This window comes from Melitaea cinxia, chromosome 29 (assembly GCF_905220565.1).
Source record: "Melitaea cinxia chromosome 29, ilMelCinx1.1, whole genome shotgun sequence".
Classification (NCBI taxonomy): domain Eukaryota; kingdom Metazoa; phylum Arthropoda; class Insecta; order Lepidoptera; family Nymphalidae; genus Melitaea; species Melitaea cinxia.
In genome coordinates, this window is record NC_059422.1 from 1925001 (window position 1) to 1949527 (window position 24527).

At 36.1% G+C, this 24527-nt stretch overlaps 1 protein-coding gene across 1 annotated transcript; it reads right to left on the reverse strand.

Moving 5' to 3' along the window:
- Positions 1 to 620: 620 nt before the first annotated feature.
- LOC123667883 (ras-related protein RHN1-like) lies at positions 621 to 22382 on the reverse strand. Its single transcript, XM_045601717.1, has 6 exons — positions 22186 to 22382; positions 5475 to 5602; positions 4552 to 4694; positions 4053 to 4197; positions 2962 to 3079; positions 621 to 862 (listed from the first exon to the last, which is right to left on the reverse strand). Exons 1-6 carry the CDS (start codon positions 22226 to 22228, stop codon positions 759 to 761), a joined length of 681 nt encoding a protein of 226 aa, XP_045457673.1. The 5' UTR covers positions 22229 to 22382; the 3' UTR covers positions 621 to 758.
- Between the last annotated feature and the right edge of the window lie 2145 nt (positions 22383 to 24527).

Genomic DNA, 24527 nt, shown 5'->3' on the forward strand with positions numbered 1-24527 from the left:
TAATTTTAAATAATATTTGTATAGTTCTAGTATGATAATACTAATAAAGGCAAGAATTATTGTCTTATAATAAGTTATAGTCATAGCTTGGAATGTGTCACTTTTTTTTAATGAAAAAAAAAAAAACGACAGTGCTTTAGATCACACGACTGAAGCAAAACTTCTGCACAATAAGCCTGCACTATGTCTTAGATATACGAAACGTAACTGGCTATGAGAGGAAGAGAGAAAGAAAATGTGTGCTCGCACTCTTGCTCCGTTCGCCTCGCCCGATCACACTTTTCGTAACGCCCTCGTCACGCATTCACCAGCTAAGTCCCCAAGTCAAGCGTGCATAAAGAAGTTTAACTTCAAAAATATGGAGTGAAAACATTTGAAACAGTAACGAGACCTGCCCTGGGTGACGTTTTACAGCAAACGTCAAATGCGAGAAAGAGTTAAATGTTTATTTTTAAAAGTCACAATTAATCGTATTTAAGGAGTAAGCTTCAGTCACGTGGCGGAGCTGACACACTATATAAATTTTTTGTGTCACACATGAGCTCATTTTAGTTAACACAATTATCATCATTATTAAAAAAATATATTAACATTGACACATTTATGTTATATAAGACATCTTCATTATAAATGTAATGTATATTTCTTAGTTTGTATAATATATATACAAAAATTGAATCCCTATTTTCTTCAGTCAAGCCAGTTAATGGTTTATTTAACGCGACTAAAACCGCGGTATATAATTAGTCTTCCGTGTACTAGCAACACATGCTTCTCTGAAGCTCTCCGTGCTTAACGTCTCCAGACCACGCTGGTAGTTCAATTTTCCCTGTATGAGTGGCTTTTTCTTCGGACGGTATGCCTGGAAATGTTTTAAAATTGGATTATTAATGGTCTGTTTCCTGTGGATAAAGCTTATCCTACACATAAGTTACGAATAGGCATTTTTATTTATTTATTTATTTACACATTCGCACATCAATACAAGGTCTTAAGAGTATTACAAATTGTCGTTGATGTGTAGCAAGAATAGCGTTGCCGAGAGTACAGACTCCTGAGGGACCCCCGCATCGACGGCCAAACGATCGGATATGACTACGCGGATCGACCGATCCCTCAGGAAGTCAGATATCCAAACACAGAGAGAAGCGAGTACGCCGTATGTAGGAAGTTTGCTAATAAGGCCGTCATGCCTGACCCTGTCAAATGCCTTCGAGATATCAAGCGAGACCGCAATGGCTTCCCTGTGCCTCTCGATAGCCTCACTGCATATGTGTGTGGCGTACGCTAGAAGATCACCCGTGGACCGATTGCGGCGAAAACCGAATTGTCGGTCGCTAAAAAGATCGTTCTCCTCAAGGTATGCCAGGAGCCGGTATTCAGTATACGTTCCACTTTTACCACAGAGTATGGACGTTACAGAAATGGGTCTATAATTAACAGGGTCAGCTCGACTACCTTTTTGGGCACAGGCTGCACGTTAGCTTGCTTCCAGGCTTTCGGCACATATTCTGTCGCCACAGAAAAACGAAACAGGCGTGTCAGGATTGGAAACAACTCAGGTGCACAAGTTTGGAGTACTATGGCAGGTATTCCGTCAGGACCACTAGCTTTATTCACGTCTAGATTGCGCAAGGTTTGCGCAACGCAGGACCTCTCTTTGACGAATTCGGACTTCAGACATAGACTTCTCGCAATGAATCGAAGAAGTTGGAGGTGTGGCGCTGCCTGAATCTAAACGGGAGGATTCTGCAAAGAGATTTGCAAGCAGGTTTGCTTTCTCCTCAGCGGTGTGGGCTAGTGAACCATCGGGTTTTAGCAGTGGAGGTAGTGAGGGGCCACAGAAGTCCGAATCGACCGACTTAGCCAGGGACCAAAAGTCTTTACTACCAGATGGGTATGACGCAAGTCTAGTCCCTATTCTGCTAAGGTGGTCAAATCGAGCATTCCGTAGAGCTTTTTTGCAGGACTTGGTGGCTTTGTTATAGGCTTTCTTCCTCTGACACACGTCTGTTGCCTTGTGGTTACGAGCGTCGACCCAGGCCAGGTAAGCAGTGTTCTTTCGGTACGAGAACACTCAGAATTAAACCAGGGTCGAGCTGCCACGGAGGCTGAAGCGTCAGTGAATGGAATGCAATACTCCATTCCCTGACGCAGCACATCAGCCACAGGATTCGCACAAGATTTTTGATATTTGCCGGGTGCCTTTGGGGCAGGGAAAGGGCGGTGAATGGACGGATACAGACTTGACTAGACAGTGGTCCGAGCTGCCTAAAGGCTATCGAGACCGATACCGAATAGCGGTCAGGATCTGTTGTCAGCAGGTCTAAACAGTTGGCAGTATACGAGTCAACATCGGTTATCCTAGTTGCTTCCTAGACCAGCTGGGTGAGATTGAGCGCTAAAGCGAGATTGCGAATCTCAGGGTGTAAAGTTCCTCATCCACCATCGCCAAGGGAGTATCCTCCGACCAGATAAGTTTTGTCTGATGGGCTATTGCACCGAGGCTTGTTGTCGGGCTTTTGTACATACGCTCGATCGCTCAGATAACTTCAACATTGCGATGTAGGACACGTCAGTTCGTGTGTGGCGCGATAGATGTCGCCACATATCTGTTGGATACCGTCTTACATCACAAAGCTTCCACAAAATAATAGCTATATCAGCCTGCTGTTAGCTATAACACAAGCCTTAAGTTGCTTACTTTAGGAACAGACTACCGTGTGTGTATTTTATAGATATTTACTTAACTTGAAAATTTTGTTTGTTTGTTTAAACTTTCTTATCGTAGAAAGTACTGGTTCAAATTGAATAATTCTTTTTGGATTTCATAGCCTATTTACTGAAGGAAGGCTATATGTTTACGTTTGGTATCGCTTCTCGTTGAACAGACTATAGGCTATTTTCTCGAAATTAACGCGAATGAAACCGCGGGCCACAGCTAGTTTTTTAATACAGTACCTATCGGTAACTTTTCGTCGTAGTCCGTCGAGTCGTACGAACGCAGAGACGCGACGAGGCTTGATGAGGACAGTTTGAGGAGCTCTGTCGCCGTGTTTAGAAATACTTGGTCTATACCCTGGAACGTAGAAAATGTATTTTTAACTTTTTTTGAAGTAAAACTTCTTTACATACGCTCGACTTGAGGAGTAAGCTGGTGGATGCGTGACGAGAGCGTTACGAAAAGTGTGATCTGGCGAGGCGAATGAAAGTTGAGAGGGATAAGATATAATGATAAGGGTGAAGATTGAAAGAGAGACAGTTACGTTTCGTATGTTTTACTTCAGTCGTGTGGTCTAAAGTACACTCGTTTTTTTTTTTATATTTTTAACCGACTTCCAAAAACGAGGAGCTTCTCAATTCGACTGTATTTTTTTTTGTGTATGTTACTTCAGAACTTTTGAATAGATGGACCGATTTCGACAAATTTTTTTAATCGGTGGTGTGTGTCATTTGGTCCCACTTAAATTTATTTGAGATTGAACAACAACTTTTCGACTTATATCTAATAATGCGTTTTCACTTGACTATTTTTTCGTCGACCTACGTTGTATTATACCGCATAACTTTTTACTGGGTGTACCGATTTTGATGATTTTTAATTAAGTCGAAAGCTGATGTTTTTCGTGTGGTCATATTTAAATTTCATCGAGATCTGATTACAACTTTTTGAGTAATCTTTGATAACGCGTATTTACTTGACTATTTTTTCGTCTACCTACGTTGTATTACTTGTCGATGTAATTGAAGTCGGTTTTTTTCGTTTGCGAGCAAATACAATTATATTTTACGTTAAAAAGTATTCACGTTAGTTTTAATTTTCTAAGTCAGTACATAATTATATTATTACGAAACGTTATTTTTTTTTTTGAAATTACATAAAGAATTTAACAATATTATAACTTAAACAAAGTGCAAAGGCGACCTTATTACAGACACCTTACAGACAACCTCCAAAAATAGAGAAAATATTGATAAAATTAACAATAAAATATGAAAATATAAATGTTTTATGTGCTGTAATGTTGAGTGTATTGTTGAGCCCGCTATACCTGATCGTGAAGGGCCGAGGTCTCGCAGTAAGCGGCTCCAATGGAGGCAGCGTATTGGGCCGCCTCGCTGAGGGCCACGGCGCGGTGGCTCTCCAGGTCGCTCTTATTTCCCACCAGCGAGAGGATCATGGGCTCCGGGACATTACTGGAGACAATCATTTAAATTATCCGGTTGGTTCTCAAACATAAATAAACCGATTTAATTTACATCGATAAGATAAGAATAGGGATAATTCAAAAACTCCTTACCAGATCAAGCTCAAATTTAAACGGTCTGCCTACCTTACTAGAGGAACACAACACTTTTTGACAGCTGTGTGTATAGTTTGTGAAAATTTTCGGCTGTCCTTTTTTTTGAGCTATATAGTTGTCAAAAGGTTGTGGCCATGTTCACCGTGACCACAACGGTGGATCCGCCGTTGGCCTTACCTTAATAATGCTTTTGGAAAGCCTGCTTGAATAAAGAGATTTTCGATTTAATTTGGTTTTAGTTACTTACTTCTGCAACTCTTTAACCCATCCCTTGATGGCGGCGAAGCTGTTCGCGCTGGTGATATCGTATACCAAGAGCGCTGCATTTGCGTTCCGGTAGTACATGGGAGCCATGGACCGGAAACGCTCCTGGCCAGCCGTATCCCACACCTACGAACAACGACGGACCAAAATTTATTGATTGAATCGCATCAGCCTGTAACATTCTACTGTTGGACATAGCGCATTTCTCCATTGAGAATAGTTGCAGGTTAATCCACCACGCTGCTTCACGGTTAGTCGACGGATACATTATCTATTACAAGTAATAATCGCTATCAAATAACATATAATGATAATAACCAGGACCGGCAGCTAAACGTGTTCTCCTAGACACGGTGGGGAGACCCACAACGACAGGCATCCAGACCGAAAAGAAATATTTGTACAAAGACGTAACCATCGGTGTTCAAGTGTATATGCTTCTTTCGACTGGCTATAGTTTAGTTTGCTAGAGAAATGGCTCTATGAGACACATGTGTCTTGGATCTGGTCATACAAAACGAAAATCAAAAACAGCTTTATTCAAATAGGCCCCGAGAGCACTTTCGAATCGTCATTTTACAAATTAAAACTTTAAAAATAAATTATTATTTTTGTAAAAGTAAACTTACCACCGATTCGGAATGTAGATTCTGCAGAGAAAAATCGGCAAGAAACACAAACACATATATGGCCTGTACTAGAGATTTGAAACCTTTCGTACGCGTACCACTGGGTACGCTGGGTCTCATTGAGGATCCATGAAAATTATAGCTTTGGCAGAAGATACGATTATAATAGATCGAAATTTTGTCCTATTAAGAAAATAATCTTTTGCCCAACTAAGGGTCTACTGCCTTTAATAATAATAATAATAAAGTCATTTAAGTCAAAGTTATAGATTCTCACCTGTAGTTTAACCCTGGCATCATCCAGGTTGATGTTGCAGGTGAAGAACGAGGCTCCGATTGTGGGGGAGATGTGTTTAGAGAACATTTTGCCGATGTAGCGGACCACGAGACTGGTCTTACCAACACCTGGAAGTAGAAGATACTTGGTGAGCAAATATGTAGTCACTCGCTAAGGCTTAGCTAAGGAAGGGTGTTAAACTCTTGGTAATTTGATTTGATTCAATGATTAAACCTGTAGAATCCCACTGTAGGTATATATAAAATGAATGCTGAAATTAATAGAGCATCGTGGTGGATGAAGTTTTTGCTATAATGCTACTCTTAGATGGAGCAAGAGACCTATGTTCAGCTGCAGGATATTACAGGTTGAATCGTAATCAAAACAATAATAGCTAATAGATATAGCAACCCCTTATTAAAGCTATGGGTATTCAGTCACTTGAGCCTATCGCAGTCAACTGCTGGACATAGGCCTCCCCAAGTTCGCGCCAGACATCCCGGTCTTCCGCAATCCTCATCCAGCCTACACCGGCAATCTTACGTAGGTCGTCGCTCCAACTACTCGGTCGGTCATGGGTGTTTGTTCCAATAATAAATCTTTCAGAAAAAATAGTTTTCCCCAACTATAAAAACTATCGATTACTGTAAATACGTGGATCAGTTTATCTCGACATTACATCTGATAGAACAGCTACCGAGTTGATAACGAGGGATTTACTACTTTATTGATCATCGAGATTATATCCATCTCAAAGTCTACTCTAAGGGCCTGTTATACCAGTTTTGGATAACGTTATTTGACGAATGATGATATCCAATAAATAAATGTTTTTAGTGTATTATTCTTTTTCATCGTCGATTCCACTGTATTTATGCGTTAATGAATGTAAAAGCCGTCTGATGGCGGGATAACCATCCGACTGTTGGCTTTGAAATACACAGGCTGACGCGTAGCAGCGTCTTTGGTGCGGCAAAGTCAGCCCCGCGGTCACCAACCCGAATTTTTAAGCTTCTTTCTAAAAAAAAAATATTCTCAATTTGATCGTAATTTTTTATGTATGTATGTATTATATACCTCAGAATTTTTGACTGGGTGAACCGAGAACGCTAATTTTTTTTTTAATCGAAAGCTGGTGCGTGACATATGAACCCATTTAAATTTAATTCCAATTTAATTGGTCTAACAAGTACTTTTCGAGTTATATCTAATAATACGTATTTACTTGAATGTTTTTTCGTCGACCTACGTTGTATTATACCGCATAGCTTTTTTTGGATTTTTGTTTTAAGTTTATATGATATTACTAGCTGACTCGGCAAACGTTGTCTTGCAGCTAAACGCTATTTAAAAATAGGGGTTGGTGGTAGAAGGGTGAAAATTTAGGGTTGTATGCATTTTTCAACGCCAAATCATAATAAAAAAATAAATAAAAAAATAGGGGTGGACTACCCTTAACATTTAGGGGAATGAAAAATTGATTTTCGATTCTCAGACCTACCCAATATGCACACAAAATTTCATGAGAATCGGTCAAGCAGTCTCGGAGGAGTTTAACTACAAACACCGCGACTCGAGAATTTTATGTACCTACGAGATCTGATGACGACTTTTTGAGTAATCTTTGATAATGCGTATTTCCTTGACTATTTTTTCGTCTACCTACGTTGTGTTACTAGTCGATGTAATTGATGTGGATATTTTTTCGTTTGCTAGCAAACACAATCATGAAAGATATTCATTATTTAAATGCGGGTCAGCGAAATATATCAAACTTAAACATTTAGATATTTAAATATGTAAATTCACTATTCTAAACGGTTTAATGATTCACGTTCTATTACAAGTTATTTTTCAAGTTTATCTAGATTCATGACATCACGCCACGTAACAGAGTGGAATGAGGCCCAATAGCATAGCAGGGTAAGGTTAGTAGTCACCTAGATCTATACTAATGTTATAAAGATTAAGAGTTTGTTTGTTTGAACGCGCTAAATTCAGTTGCCTTAATTATTATCTTAATTATTCATTTCTTTAGAACCTTGATCAATTGTCTTAATTATTCATTTCTTTAGAACCTTGATCAAGGTGTTTGTTTGTCAAAAAGAAGACTGACTTCAATTCCCATCAACAAGTAATAAAGCCGGCTTCGATTAAACGCAATATTCGGGAAGACTCAATTAGGTACTCGTCGTATCTCGAGCAAATTTTAACGGGACCGCATGACAAGTACCAGTCTTACGTAAAATATTATTTAAAAAAAAAACACATATCTAAATTTACATTCTTTTTTTAAATTCACTCAAAAAGATAAATTAAAAACTTAAATTATCTTGAGCATAAGATAAATCAAAAACAAGTTTTCTTTATATATTACAAGGTTATCTACACGGAAGTGAATATATATTAATGTACTAGCGGTACCCGCAACTTCATCCGCGTGGAATTTTACAAAAAAGTTATTGGTCAGTTCGAAGGTATAAAAAAAATCTAAAATAAAAGTAGCCTAATTACTCCTTATTGCATCAGCTATCTGTCAGTGAAAGTCCCGTCAAAATCGGTCAAACAGTTTCAGAGATTAGGCGGAACAAACAGACAGACGAAAATTGTAAAAAATGCTATTTTGGTATGTGTACCGTGTACACATCCATATTTAGTAAAAAGCGGTTATTTTGATATTACAAACAGACACTCCAATTTTATTTATCTGTGTAAATGTATAGATATAGATAGTCAGAGTTGAATAAATGTCATAGTTAGCTATGAGAATTTATTATACAAATTCAAAATAACTTTATTCAAATAGGTTTCAAATGCACTTTCGAATCGTCATAGCGGATTGACGCTAATATCCGTCAACCCGCAGTGGAGCAGCGTGGTGGATTAAGCTCTGATCCTTCTCCTACATGGGGAAAGAGGCCTATGCCCAGCAGTGGGATATTATATTGAAGCGTATACACAACACCACTTAAGTGCTGTGATTTCCTCTTTGCAGATATAATTATACCAACTATAAAATAATTTAATTATGATTTTCAAACGATTAACACTGCCGTAGAAATACCTTGAACTAACGGGCTCAAGGCGTTCCATGTGAACTATAAAAGGCGATGCGCACGAGCAACTTCAGTTACATAATGTAACTTTAATATTTAAAAAATGAGATATAATAATATTTTTATTTAATCGTATTTTAAACCTGCATATTATTCGTTCATTATTTTTTTTGTTTATTCTTTGGACCTACTACGTAAGCACGTGAGTGATTTTTTTTATGAACTTTTGGTTTATCACCACTCGTTATAGCACGATGTTTTATAGCCTAACCGCTTAAAAGAACTCAATACATTACTTGGTCTTTTAATCTTGCTGATCTCAAATTTTTTATGCAAGCGCTACAGCTTTGACTTCAATCAATCATGACTATTGAAGTAATTAATTTCCAATTGTCAATGTACTGTAATGAGGAAAACCGGGATGTCTGGCGCGAGCTTGGCGAGGCCTATGTCCAGCAGTGGATTACCATAGGCTGAAGTGATGATGATGATGATGATGATGAATGTACTGTAATATCATTAAAAATACAACAGTTTTTTAAAACATTAGCTACAGAGTTTCATTTCGATTCTTCTCTGCAGAATCTGCATTCCGAAGCCTACCTTGAATAATGTTATTTATGAATTTGATTCAAATTATACCAACGAAACTAGGCTGCTCTTCTGTCACAGTTGTTCGTTTAGAAAATCATTATCATCATCATTTCAGCCTATCGCAGTCCACAGCTGGACATAGGCCTCCTCAAGTTCGCGCCAAAAATAGCGTGAACTCATGTGTGTTGCCCATAGTCACCACGCTGGGCAGGCAGGTAGGTGACCGCAGGGCTGGCTTTGTCACACCGAAGACGCTGCTGCCCGTCTTCCGTCAAAGCCAGCAGTCGGATGGTTATCCCGCCATAGATCGGCTTTTTAAGTTCCAAGGTGGTAGTGGAACTGTGTTATCCCTTAATCGCCTCTTATGACACCCACGGGAAGAGAGAGGGTGGCTATATTCGTTATTGCCGTAACCAACCAGCTAAGGAATCATTATACAGACTACATATTATTTTTAGTCACTAATAACAAGGGGGAATTCCCATAAAGTACAACTAATTGAATGCGTTGATTAATACAGCCTGTAGTGTCTCACTGCTGGACATAACCTTCTTTTTCCGTAATTAGGTGTGTCATTGATTTGACTAGCCCATTAACGCAGTTCATAGTGGCCCTGCCGTCTGCTCTACGGGTTCGATTTCCGTCTTAGTCTGGGGTCTAATATTTATGTAAATATTATTTTTTATGTATGTATATATATTTTAAAAAAATAGTTATAGCAGTCCTCTGTTACCTACACAAGCATTAAGTTGCTTACCATAGTGACAGACGACCGTGTGTATGCCATTGTATAAAAAAATCAATATGGTTCATTTACATACTAACGACCCGCCGCGGCTTCGCACCTTTCTGTTGCATCACTCTATTTACTAAAGAAAACCGCATCAAAATCCGTTGCGTAGTTTTTAAAAGGTCTAAGCATACAGACAGCGGGAAGCGACTTTGTTTTATTATGATTTAACAGTTTACTGTACATTTGAAATTGCATAAGGAAAATAATAATATCCTAACTTTAAAAAAATGCAAAGGCAACCTTATCACTAATAGTGATCTTACAAACTCTAATAATAGACTGAGAATCCTGCTAAAAATCTGGAGCAGCCCGACTGGGGTAGTACCTTGACCTTTGAAGATATACGAGAAGACCACAGCTAAATAATACTTTTTTCAAGCAGTGTTGTGTTCCTGTCGGTAAGTAAGGTGACCAGAGCTCCGGGGGTATTGGGGATAGGGTCGGCAACGCGGTTTTTATGCTTTTGGTGTAGCGGACGCCTATGTATATGCTACGGTAATCACTTACGATCAGAGTGATTAGTGCGAGTTTTGTTTAAGAGGCTCCCCCTTCTCAATGACCTTGAGCATTTAGACTTTGCCACACCCCACCCACCCGCACTTCACCTGATCAGTATTACGTAAAGGTTATTAAACTCGGCCATCTACCGGCTCTAGCTTGTACTACTTAGAACATGCGATTGATCCGTTTCCTAGACCAAGAGCTTGCGTACAAGTTGTGATCATCCATAATTATTATTTAATTTTCTTCTTGTTGTGTCGATCATTTAGGCTATAAAATTATATTAATTACTAGTTGTTACTTGTTGTTCAGTTCGCAGTTATAAAATAAATAAATTTCTAAAATAAAAGTAGCCTAAGTTACTCTTTACTATATCAGCTATCTGCCAGTGAAAGTTCCGTCAGAATCGGTCTAGCCGTTTCAGAGATTAGGCGGAACAAACAGACATACAGGCAGACAAAAATTGTCAAAATGCTATTTTTGTGTATGTATCGTGTATACATCCATATGAATTTAGTAATAATTTTTAACAAAAAAAAAAAACCGACTTCAAAAAGGAAACTAAAAAGTGAAAAATAAATTTACTTAGTACAAAGTAGTTCGTATTTTGATTTAGTTAATCAGAAATGATTAAATAAATATTTTATAATTTTGAAGTCGGTGCCAAGTAAAACAATAACTACTCTAGTATCTACTCGTAAGTTGTATTCAGTTTTCTTTCATAATTTGTTTCATTGACTATTAGGTTGAATACTGTTATTATTCTGTTATTGTTTTGACATATCTAATAATATTTTTTGTACTTGTTTGTTGTGTGTGTGTTGTTTGTATTTGTTATTGTAGCCAGGTTGTTGTAGTATTTACTTGGCACCAACTTCAAAATTATAAAATATTTATTTAATCATTTCTGATTAACTAAATCAAAATACGAATTACTTTGTACTAAGTAAATTTATTTTTCACTTTTTAGTTTCCTTTTTGAAGTCGGTTTTTTTTTTTTTGTTAAAAATTATTTTATTTTACAATATTTAGTGATGGGTAGACCTAACAAGGATGCTTTTTCTCTTATGTCGGGGGTTCGGAAACCTACACAATACACAAGCACAAACACCCGATCATGACAAACATCTATATGGCCAATACAGATGTCTGTCGTGCGCGGGAATTGAACCCACTAACGCCAGCGCAACAGCCGGTGCTGTGACCGCTGCGCTAAAGCGTCCACATACTATGAGTAAAGTTCGCTATCAGGTGTACGTAATAACAACCGGGACTGACAGCCTAGCGTGTTCTCCGAGGCTAGGTTGGGAGAACCACAAGGATTAACAACTAGACCAAAAATAAATATTCATATAAACATAGATATCCACTCCGAGCTAGAATAGAACCCGCGACCGTCGGTGTTTAGGCGCCGCCGACACGGCACATGCAACATTATATCAAAGGGGTCGTCAAACAGCAAAAGGTAACTGCTGTAAATTGTTGAGAAATTCCCTCGAGTGTTGATAGGCTCCATCATCAAACCTGGTCCTGCGACACAGATGACCAGACAGCAGGTAATTGCTATATATCGTTGAAAAGTTCCCTCGACTATCTTTCGTCTCCATCATCAGACTGTAATGGCACTTGCAACTCATATAGGTGCAAAGTTCTCATCAATAGAAACGAATTAAGTTCAAATAGCAGGTAATTGCTATAAGTCGTTGAAGAGTTCCCTCGACTATCTTTCGTCTTCATCATCAGATTGAAATGGTACTTATAACTCATATATATGCAAAGTTCTCATCAATAGAAACGAATTAAGTTCAAACAGCAGGTAATTGCTATAAATCGTTAAAGAGTTCCCTCAACTAACTTTTGTCTCCATCATCAGACTGTAATGGCACTTATAACTCATACAGGTGGAAAGTTCTCATCAATACAAACGAATTAAGTTCAAAAAGCAGGTAATTGCTATAAATTGTTGAAGATTTTCCTCGACTATCTTTCTTCTCCATCATCAGATCGACTCCAGACCTTTATTAAATAGTAGTGCTTTATAGTACTTAATGAAAACATGATTAAATTTACTAGTCACCCTTACGATTTTTGAAAGTTTCCCTCGATTTCTCTGGGATCCCATCATCAGATCCTGGTTTCCTTATCATGGTACCAAACTATGAATATCTCCTTTCCAACAAAAAAAGAATTATCAAAATCGGTTCATAAACGAAGAAGTTATCTCCGAACATACATAAAAAAAAAAAAATATATATATACGGTCGAATTGAGTAACCTCCTCCTTTTTTTGAAGTCGGTTAAAAAGCGGTTATTTTAATATTAAAAGCAGCCGCTCCAATTTTATTTGTATAGATATACTAGATTTATATTTTATTCTATTATCGGCTCGGTGAAGATCGACTTTAGGTTCGGATCTTAGACCACAAGCTAAGCAGCTTTACATTTACACAGCTCAAAATTAATAATTTAAATTATTTTTTTATTTGAAGTAAATACAATTGCAAAATTCAACAGTAAGTCTGTCTACCTGTTACATTTTGATGCCTATCTTGGATTAAAAAAAGTAAATAGATTTGCGCGTAAGCAAGAGCAGCGTGCGATGACGAGCGACACAAGTTCCCCGTACAAAGGCCTCTGGCCGTCTGCCGCGGGCCGCCTGTCGCCCGGCAAATAACCAAAAATTATATTTTTACGATTTTCTAATAAAATACTGCACATAATAAAAAACCCTTCTGTAGAAATATTAAGTACAGGATTCTTAATTAATAAAAAAAATATTCACTATTGTAAGTAGTAAAATTAGAAAGCCTATACGATTTTTGTACGCGAAAGGAGGTCCAGGTAAACAATTATTTCTCTTTATTTAGAGAATTTTATACAATTATCTTACAGTCACATTAATAAACCGAATCCGAGTTACAACATATATTTATTTGATATTTTTAACGTAACTTTAACGTATACTTTATAGCACATGAAAACGGCCGAATTTGTCTGGGATCCCCTTAATCCGTCTCGCAATAACGGGCGTAAATTTTAACTTCATTTTGTATAGGAAATTCGGCATTTCAACCTAGTCCTCGCGCTTGCCGCTAGATGACTCTGTATCGATTGTATCGTATACTATTCTTTATCGTCTAGGGTGCAGTGTTCAAATTCCCATACAAAATAATCTTCACGTATAAATCCGTTTCTCTTTTGTTTATGTGAATAAAACTCGCACTAGGCACTCGGGTGAGCTTGTTTGTCGACCTAGTTATATATAAAAAAAAAGAAAAAACGAGTGCGCTTTAGACCACACGACTGAAGTAAAACTTCTGCACAATAGGCCTGCACTGTGTCTTAGATATTCGAAACGTAACTATGAGAGAAAGAGAGAAAGAAAATGTGTGCTCGCACCTTTCTCTTGCTCCGTTCGCCTTGCCCTATCACTTTTCAAGTCAAACGTGCGTCAAAAAGTTTTACTTCAAATATAAGTATGAAAATTTATTTTTAAACTACATATTATGATTAATGTCTATGAGTCAGTCATGGAAGTAGATAGTAGTTATACTCCGTACAATTTCAAAGAAGAAACGCTGTTATTGTTTAAAACTATTAATAGTAATTAGTTATATTAAAACACGTATTTTACGAAACGTTAATAAGTGCACACAAATGAATAAACAAGTATTATTTTATTTGAGAACTAGAAATTCATCACGGAATCATCACTTCGGCCTATCGCAGTCAACTGCTGGACATATAGGCCTCCACAAGTTTGCAGCAAAAATGCTGTGTAGTCACGTGTGTTGTCCATAGTAACCGCGCTGGGTAGGTGGGTTGGTGACCGACCACTGAATCACCCATTTGTAATGTTAATGTGCTTTTAAGTCTGAGCGTAGGTAATCATTACATAATATAAAACAAAGTCGCTTCCCGCTGTCTGTATGCTAAGATCTTTAAAACTACGCAACGGATTTTAATTCAGTTTTCTTTAGTAAAAAGAGTGATTCCAGTGGAAGGTTTATATGTATAATACATATATAATATAATAGAGGAACACTGATAGTTTTTGCACACGTGCGAAGCCTAGGCGGGTCACTAGTTATAAATAAATATTATTTCTAAAATTCGTTTAATTAAGTAATTAAGACTCGTTTAACATAAATTTCTCAGTACTTTCATATCATAAATGTAAAATAATATTCAAGTAGTCTTTGAAATTACTTATGGATACACTAGCTGCGCCACGTGGTTTTACCTGCGCAGTTTCCAATCCCGTGGGAATGTCGGGATAAAATTGCATCAAATGATAGCCAATGTGTTTTCTAGATCTCCAGCTATCTACGTACCAAGTTTCATTAAAGTCGGTCCAGTAGTTTTTGTTTAAAAGAGTAACAAACATACATCCGTCTTCACTAACTTTTCCATTTATAATATTATTACAGGATAGGATATTATAGAGAATTCCTTAGTATTATATTAATACATAGGTCATAAACGAAAACATCCCTACGTACATACAGACGTACCAATAATAACGATTTCACAAAAATATTACAAATATATGATTAAATATATAAATCTGATAAAATATATAAATATTAGCTGATACCGCAAATGTTGTTTTACCATATATATCATTATCAAATATAAAAAAAATAGATGCTGGCCGATTCTTAGACCTACCCGATATGCATACAAAATTTCATAAAAATCTGTCCAGCCGTTTCGGAGGAGTATGTCAACTAATATTGTGACACAAAAATTTTATATATAAGAATTAATAACTGGGTGGTATATACTATATACATTACTGATCGAGAGGTCAACGAACTCTCATATATATATACAATAATTTGTGTTTAAAATGTACCGCTTGTCTAACAGAACAATGAAATATTAACATTTTGTTAATTACCCGACTGCACATAGAGGACGCCGCGTTGGCGCAACGGTCACAGCCGTGGATTGCGACCTGTTGCGCTGGCGGTTGCGGGTTCGATCCCCGCAAATGACAAACATTTGTATTGGCCATACAGGTGTTTGCCGTGGTCTGGGTGTTTGTGCAGTCCTTGTGGGTCTCCCCACCGTGCCTCGGAGAGCACGTTAAGCCATCGGTCCCGGTTGTTATCTTAAATACCTAGTAGCGATCGTTACTCATAGTAGGGAATATATCCGCCAATCTGCATTGGAGCAGCGTGGTGGATTAAGCTCTGATCCTTCTCCTACATGGGGAAACAGGCCTATGCCCAGTAGTGGGATATTACAGGCTGAAGCGTAACATAGAGGCATTTTTTATATGATCAGGTCATCAAACAAGCGTACGGCTCAGCTGATGGTAAGCGGTTATTGCGGCCCATAGACGCCTGCAACACCAGAGGCGTTGCAAGCGCGAAGCCGATGCTACTCTTGCTATCTACCTTACTCACCACAGGAACACAACACTGCTTGAAAACAGTATATTTAGTTGTGATCTTCTGTAACATCGAGGTACTTCCCCAAAGAGGTTGCTCTAGATTTTGAGCAAGAAACATCCCGCTTTTCAAAAACCTAAAAATATTTTCACCGGTTCCAAAAAAAGGAGTATGATATTTCAATTCCACTGTATTTTTGATGTATTGGCGTGTAATATGTTACGTACCGAATTTGATGATTATTTTTTAATCGATAGCCCTTGCTGCTTGTATTGTGGTCTCATTTAAATTCGATCGAGATGTGGCGAATACATTGCATCCTGCCTGTGTTAAAATACGGAGCCGAGACGTGGACACTGACGAAGAGACCGGTCCACAAGTTTAGTCGCTCAACGTGCAATGGAACGGGCTATGCTTGGAGTTTCTCTCAAAGATAGGATTAGAAATGAGACTATCCGCGAGAGAACGAAAGCAACCGACATAGCCCAGAGAATTAGCAAGTTGAAGTAGCAGTGGGCTGGTCATATGTGTCGCAGGATCGATGGCCGTTGGAACAAACGGGTTCTGGAGTGGAGACCGCGTCTTTGCAAACGCAGTGTGGGACGTCCTCCGGCTCGCTGGACCAACGATCTACGTAAGATTGCTGGTGTGGGCTGGATGACGATTGCGGATGACTGGGATATCTGGCGCGAACTTGCGGAGACCTATGTCTAGCTGGACTGTAATGGCTGAACTGACTGACTGTTACATATACTTTTTTAATTTATCTACAATAATAGATATTTTATTGGAATTATTTTGTACTGTACTTAGGTAGGGCACAGCAGGAATTTCCTGCTCAAAATCTGGAGATCAAAATCTCTAAATAATACTGTTTTCAAGCAGTATTGTGTTCCTGTTGGTGAGTAAGGTGACCAGAACTCCTGGGGGGATTGAGTCGGCAACGCGCTTGCGATGCTTCTGGTGTTGCTGGCGTCTATAGGCTACGGTAATCTCTTACCATCAGGTGAGCCATATGCTTGTTTGCCGACCTAGTGATATAAAAAAAAAAAAATCTTATGAGTATACGTATGCGTATAGCCGTCTATTATTTAACCGACTTCAAAAAAGGAGGAATTTCTCAATTCGACTTCGACTATATATATTATATTTAAATGTATGTTCGGGGATCACTTCGTCGTTTATAACCCGATTTTGACAATTCTTTTTTGTTGGAAAGGAAATATCCTAAGTATGGTACCATGATAAGGAAATCAGCATCTGATGATGGGGTCTCAGAGAAATCGAGTGAAACCCTCGAAATTCTGCATAACTTTTTACTAGGTGTACCGATTTTGATGATTTTTAATTTAATCGAAAGATATCATGTGGTCACATTTAAATTTCATCGAGATCTTATTACAACTTTTGGAAGAATCTTTGATACTTAACGCGTATTTACTTGACTATTTTTTCTTCTACTTACGTTGTATCGACTAGTATGTCGATGTAATTGAAGTCGGTTTTATTTTATTTTTTGCCAGCAAACACAATTATTTTGTTTTTGATAACCTTAACAAATAAATAGCCCAGTTTTAACACTTTGTCAAGAGCAGATAGGTGTAGACCCCATAATAGGTAGTGCACCATCTATATGCTACAACTATAACTATAAATACTTGACACCTGTGCTATGGTTAGCTGAGGTACTTGACATTACCTATTAAGTACGATTAATGAATTTAGCCCCGGTTTTTAGCGGAATTACAACACCTTACAACTATTGAAATCGACGTGTTCGTTTGATGCATTGATCTTAGGATCTTTAGGTCTAATATCCGACCTAGACAGGATCTTCACCCATCTGTATTATTATTATTATATAAATAAAAATGAATGTTGCTAAGCGCATAACTCGAGAATGTCTTTTTTGTATGTTACTTAAGGCCCACTGAAGGTTTTGATACTATAAACTTTTGACAGAACGAAGTTTGTCCGGGCAGCTAGTCCAATATATAAAATTCTCGTGTCGCGGTGTTTGTAGTTAAGCTTCTCCGAAACGACTTGACCGATTCTCATGAAATTTTGTTGCATATCGGGTAGGTCTGAAAATCGAACAACATCTAGTTTTTATACCTCTAAGTTATGGGGGGGAGGGGTTAAGAGGGTTAATAAAATATGAAATTTTTTGTGCATATCGGGTAGGTCTGATTGGTCAACATCTATTTTTCAATCCCCTAAGTTATGAGGGGGGGAGAAGGTTAATAAAATATATGGCAAAACAACGTTTGCGGGGTCAGCTAGTAATGAATAAAAATAAATCACGAATAGGTTGCCTGAAAAATAGATTCCTAGAGATAGGGCACAGTAGGAAATATCTTGCCTAAAGTTTGGAGCAGTCCACTGGTATCTCCTGGTGTTGTGTTTTTGTTTGAGTAAGGTTTTAGAGCTCCTGGACAGGGTGAAAGGTACGGTCGACAACGCGCTTGCGATGCCTCTGCTGTTGCATACGTCCACCGCTATGGTATCCGCTTACCATCAGGCGGGCAGTACGCTCGCTTGCCACCTTTGTAGTATAAACAAAAAAAAAAATATGGCCACAGGTGAACTGGAGCGTAGCGTCTTGTGTTTCGAAGATCAATCAGCCGTTGTGCAACACGATATCGCCTGTTCGTGGCGTATGTGTAAATTTATCATTTTCTTTGTGTTTTTTTTTTTAGACTTTAACCTCGTCTATAGATTTTGTTTTTTGTAATTGTTCATATTCTTTCTTGGGTTAAGTTCATTTACACGTTAAGAATTGTTGACACTATAAGTACCATTAAAGAAATAAAATTGATGATTAATATCTGTGACATAAGTGTTCATTTTCTATATCACTATATAATAAATATCATATATATTATATTATATCATAAGGATAGGGGAAAAAGTCTTTCCGTATTTTGTACTAAAAAGTTGCAATATTTTTTTTTTGGTTGTATTGTTTGTAACTGGCTGGCTTTCGTACCGTGAAAAGGTGACATTTTAAAAATGAAATTAAAAGGTAAAAAAAAAAACAGCTTCCCGCCTCTTTTCAACTGTTTTTCTATCCGCCAAAATGGGTGAATCCAACGAAGAAATTTGGTACATTTAAAGTTTTACTTTAAAAGTGGGAAAAACGCGACTCAAGATCATTACTAAAAGAAACTTAATAAATTAACTGCTTCACGAACGTCTATTAAATGGCGAGTCAGAATGTCAAGAGTAGACTCAGCAGATCAGGACCTAAATGATATTCGTTTGTGGGATTGGAGTAGAAAGCTGTGTACAGATGGGGCCGGAGAACTGGGGGGCTATTCTTGACCACGACAAAACCACGGTTGTATAGCCTTTAATAATGATAACTTGTCCAATGACTTTACAATTATCTTTAGAAAAGCACTAGCACCATTTTAATCGCAAGAGATCTAAACACAATAAATTTTCTAGTTTATCATGTCTTGGCATAGAGTTGGACTATTTATTATCATTTAAAGTGTGATGGTCATGGGTGACCTCAATTGAGCGACCACGGTGTTTGCAACAGTACATAAATGCCGAGAACTCAAAATAATGAATTTAACAAAAAAGTAATTGATCAGTACACAGAGTTATACAGTAAATAAATTAAAAGTAGCTAAGTTACTCCTTATTACATCAGCTGTCTACCAGTGAAAGTCCCATCAAAATGGGTCTAGCCGTTTCAGGGACCCGGAACAAACAGACGGACAAAAAATTGTAACGAATGTTATTTTGGTATATGTACCGTGTATAAATCCATATGCATTTAGTAAAAGGGTCATCCATGCTATTTTTCGATCAGTTTAGACTCCCCCTTAGGTGAGATTTAGCGAGATTTGCCTAGACCCCCCCCCTCCCGTTACGTGAGATTGACGTGAACATAATAGAGATTGACGGAAAATAATAAACTGTTCAAGTATAGTACAGTTAATTTATTTAAATAAAATTCAAAGCAAAAACTAAATGATTTTTAGCCATGACATTTATACCTTTTTTGTAATATCTGTAATATTTTATATTTTTTGAAGTTCATGTGAGATATTCGATTATCCCTCCCTCGGTATAATGAGATTTGGTGAGATTTCATTGGACCCCTCCCCCCTTCCTTCTGATCTCCCGTAATTAATGGATGTCCCCAAAACGGTTATTTTAATATTACAAACAGACACTCAAATTTATTTGTACAGATAAACCATAGTTTTAGTGATCATGTAAATTACAATATAGTATATAAGGGCTATATATTGTCCTAGATTAACATGTTGGGTAGTATAAAGTATGTCATGTCAATATGTATTTCAATTGTTATTATATACATAAATACTGTTCATTATTCCGTTATCATACATACACGCAATTAATGAAGACATAATAACATGCTATACAACTAGAAATACTACTAGACGTTATAAAACAATGAAATATTTAAGTTGTATTAGTTAGAAGTAGCAATTGTAGCATGTTCTGCAGTTACAACTTCAAAAAAAAATTGGGCTTTGGAATACAATTTTGATTGGAAATTTGAATGCCTGTGTTGCAATCACAAATATATAAAAAATTTATTCTGTCCATACAACAAACCTGTAATTGTATTTTTTTATAAAAATATAATTGTGATTATGCAGCAAATGCCTAACACTCAACGGATACATCTAGTGTATTTACTCTCATGTTGGGAATCTAGAAATACAATAAACAAGGACAAACTGCCAGACCATGTCAAATACTGTATGGTCTATACAAATGTTTGTCACGAGTGAGGATTGAATTTGTGACTGTCAGCACAACAGCTAGTTATGTGGATATTTATTTAAAGAAAATTAAGTTATTACTATAACCACCCAACTGCTGGCTTTGAAATACACAGACGGGCAGCAGCGTCTTCGGTGCGACAAGCCAGCCCTGCGGTCACCAACCTGCCTGCCCAGTGTGGGGACTATGGGCAAAACACATGAGTTAAGTAAACTTATGGTGGCCTATGTCCAACAGTGGACTGTATAGGCTGTAATGATGATGATGATGTTATTACTTATATTGTGACGCTACCACAGACTTGGCATGTAGATTCTGCAGAGAAGAATCGGTTTTATAATGCATTACTTTAGAATTATAATTAAAGTATAAATATGAAGATAATTTGTAGCTTGAGTTGAAATAAGTGTTGTTAATATTGAAATGATTACTGTTGAGTACTAATTGTAGGTTGCTGCTGCGTTATCGACTGCTTAACTAAATTATATATATTATTATAGCAGTGTTCATGGAATCTAACATTAATTTTACTTGTTTTTATACCTTTAAAACTAGAAACTATTCATGTCTTTTTTATTCATTCATTTGTGAAACATCACAAGTTGCCGTTAAAACTATAGGATAACAGTATTCATCGGATACATTTTATGATATATTATTATTTTTACCATTGAATTCTCTATCTATAGATCTCCATATGTAACTTATGTGCAGATTAAACTTCATTTACAACTGGTAAAATGGGAAAATGATTAATACTAAATTGATTAAAGTAATTAATACTAAATATTAAAAGCCAGATCCTATTTATTAATTATAGCTATAAGGTAAACTATTATTTAAATATATAACTAATTTAACAAATTATTATTTCTTCTGTCAGGGGAAAGAAGAAATAAAAATAGAAACTTTTATACAACATGGTTTGACACATCTTCAAATTACTAATGTTTTTATTTTTTAAGTTAACTCCATGAATATTTGAAGATTCTTAATCGTCAAAAATAGCTATTATAATTTAAAAAAATAATTAATAAAGCCATTAAATTGAAATAAATGAAAAAGTATTAATTACATACTGCTCGTAAAATGTAAATAAGTAAGTTAATATTTTATATGACATCATATGTTTATTTTTAAAAACGTCTGTTGACAAATATAAGATTTGATATCACATATTTTCGCAAACGGAATACCTACTATAGTAATGTTTATTTAATTTTCTCGAAGGACGATATCGAAGCGTTTCGTAAAAAAGCTTAGATATTTCTTTATTTTTTACAAACATGAGAACAAGTTTATTTCACAGATTTTTGATATAAATTACTCACAATGAATTCGATCTAATATTATAACTATAAAGTTGTATATTTATATTGTTTTTAAATAATTATCTACATTTGTTTAAGATCCATAAACTGATTCATTGTAATCAATTCAAATACGTATTAAAAACTTGTTTTTAAAATAGTTTTCATTCACGTTACGTTAGTATTTCGTAACATTACGATATAATACTTAGGCCATTAGAATAACTTCCTTTCCTTTCGACTAATAACGATCTTTATTGTGATATAAAAGAATATTTTGTTTACCTTGCGAGCCTAATACGACGATTTTTGCTTCAACAACTTTCATTTTGAAAACAGTATCACTAAACTAAAACACTACAAATTTTAACACTGTTTACTAAAATTACATTGTCCTATTAATTATTAAAGATAACAACAAAATTACAAACTACAAATAAAAAACCTCCAAAAGCAAATTGACGTCCATTCTCACTGACACGAAATACACATTTGATAAGCCAGCTGATTTAAAAATATATCGTATTAGCCTGCCATACATAGATAATTAATAAACATCTTAAAATTTGTTGGGTTATATTTGGAACTGAACAGCGTCATCTATGAACATATTGCTGTACTTCATCACCGAAAAGTTGCATAAGGTTTTGTTGTGAATTCTCTCCATTTCGTTATAATAAAAAGTCGTGTTTTAGTACTATATACTAGATGGCAGAACTTGTCAAAAAATGTTATGAAGTAACCTTGTAGACATCTTGTAGATACAAAATATAAAATCTTTTCGTTATATTAAAATATATTTTTTTTCATTTTATTAAATTAAACTAAAATCTGTTGTATATTCTGAGTCGACACATTGCACTCGATCATTGTTTGCAATTATATTGTTTAAAGTATCATTAGCTTTATCAGGTAGGTATAAAATAATACTAGTGGTTGTTCAATGGTCGATATTCGATAAATTATAAGTTTTAACATCACTAAGGTTCTGTTGTCAGACTATACTTCTATAATAATAAACAAAAGTTATAAAATATGTGTTGTAGGTAGGGTGTGTGTGTGATTTTTTTTATGGATTAAATGTATTTTTTATGCATAATTTAAAAAAAAATTAGCAATCTGCACTCCTTCTCTATAATATAAACAATAAAGGAGCGAAACTTGATACCTACTCCTCCGTCATATTTTAAAATAAATGGAAATCTTATATTTTATTATTTTTTATTTTCTTCGTAGAAATGTGCAATACTTGTAATCTATAAGTACCCGGTTGACCGAGCTAAGCTCGGTATTTTTAGTAAATCGTGTTTTTTGGAAATCATAAAGTATAAATACGAATTACATATTGATAAAATATGAATAATATTTTTCGATTTTACCGACATAATAATAAAAAATAAGAACAGTCTATTTAAATAAAAAATAACGAGTGCAATTAGAAAAAGAAAAAGAAAAAATAATTGATCACGGACATGTGGATTTGAACCATGATCTTCTCGGTTGATCCCGAGCGGCCGATTTCCCACCGAGCTATTTCAACTACATTGACTTATGCGAAATTTACCTTCGTATTCTAACGATATTTTTTTCAATTCCTAAAAACAGGGATAAAACGACACTTCCTGAAAATGAATCCTAGCTAGATAGATTTATCTCCCCCGAAACCCCCTAAATACTAAATTTTATGAAAATCGTTGGAGCCGTTTCCGAGATTCAGATTCTATATATATATATATACAAGAATTGCTCGTTTAATAGTATAAGATATAAAAATGAGTCGCTGAATGTGTTGCTAAGCGCAAAACTCGAGAACGGTTGGACCGATTTCGCTAATTCTTTTTTTAAAATATTCCTTGAAGTACGGGGACGGTTCTTACGGAGAGAAAAATTCTAAAAAAAAAAATTTAAATTTCCTGAAAAAGTCTAAAAACAACACTTTTCTATACTCCCATACAAAAGATTTGTGATAATACTTGAAAGTCAATTTGAACTTTAATACCATACGATAAAGTTTGTGTTAGGCGATACGAAGTTCGCCGGGTCAGCTAGTTTTTAATAATTGCAATTAAGTAAGGCAATCAATAATTGACTAAGTATCATTATATTATAACATAATTTATTTATATGTCGGGTATTTTGTATAATATGATGGCTTATCAAAACGCCGTTTCATGATGATCATTAAACGCCAATCACGATAAAAATAGCAATAACGTATTGTGATTCCACCATAAATATTGAAGATTTTATGGTGCGGGAAGACTATAAAGTGTCCTTCTTTTATGACCTTTTTCATTATAATATATTATTAATTGTCATTGTAAGATAAAAGTGTCCTTCAATTAATATTAGTTGGTTAGGACAAGCGTGAGGGCTTGTCTTTTATATCATTAGGGTGACAAATTCACGTTGATTCACCTGACGACTACGACGCACGGTGGTCCCGATTTAATAAAATATGGACATTGATGCTAGAGGCACGAAAATTTTACTGATGCTTAACACTAGGATAACTAATAAGACAAAAAAATATTATTATCCTATAACGACTATTTTTTGGTAAAAAATAAATATTACTTTTTTTTTTGTATGAGAGAAATTACATTTCTGTTGGTTTCTCGAAATTC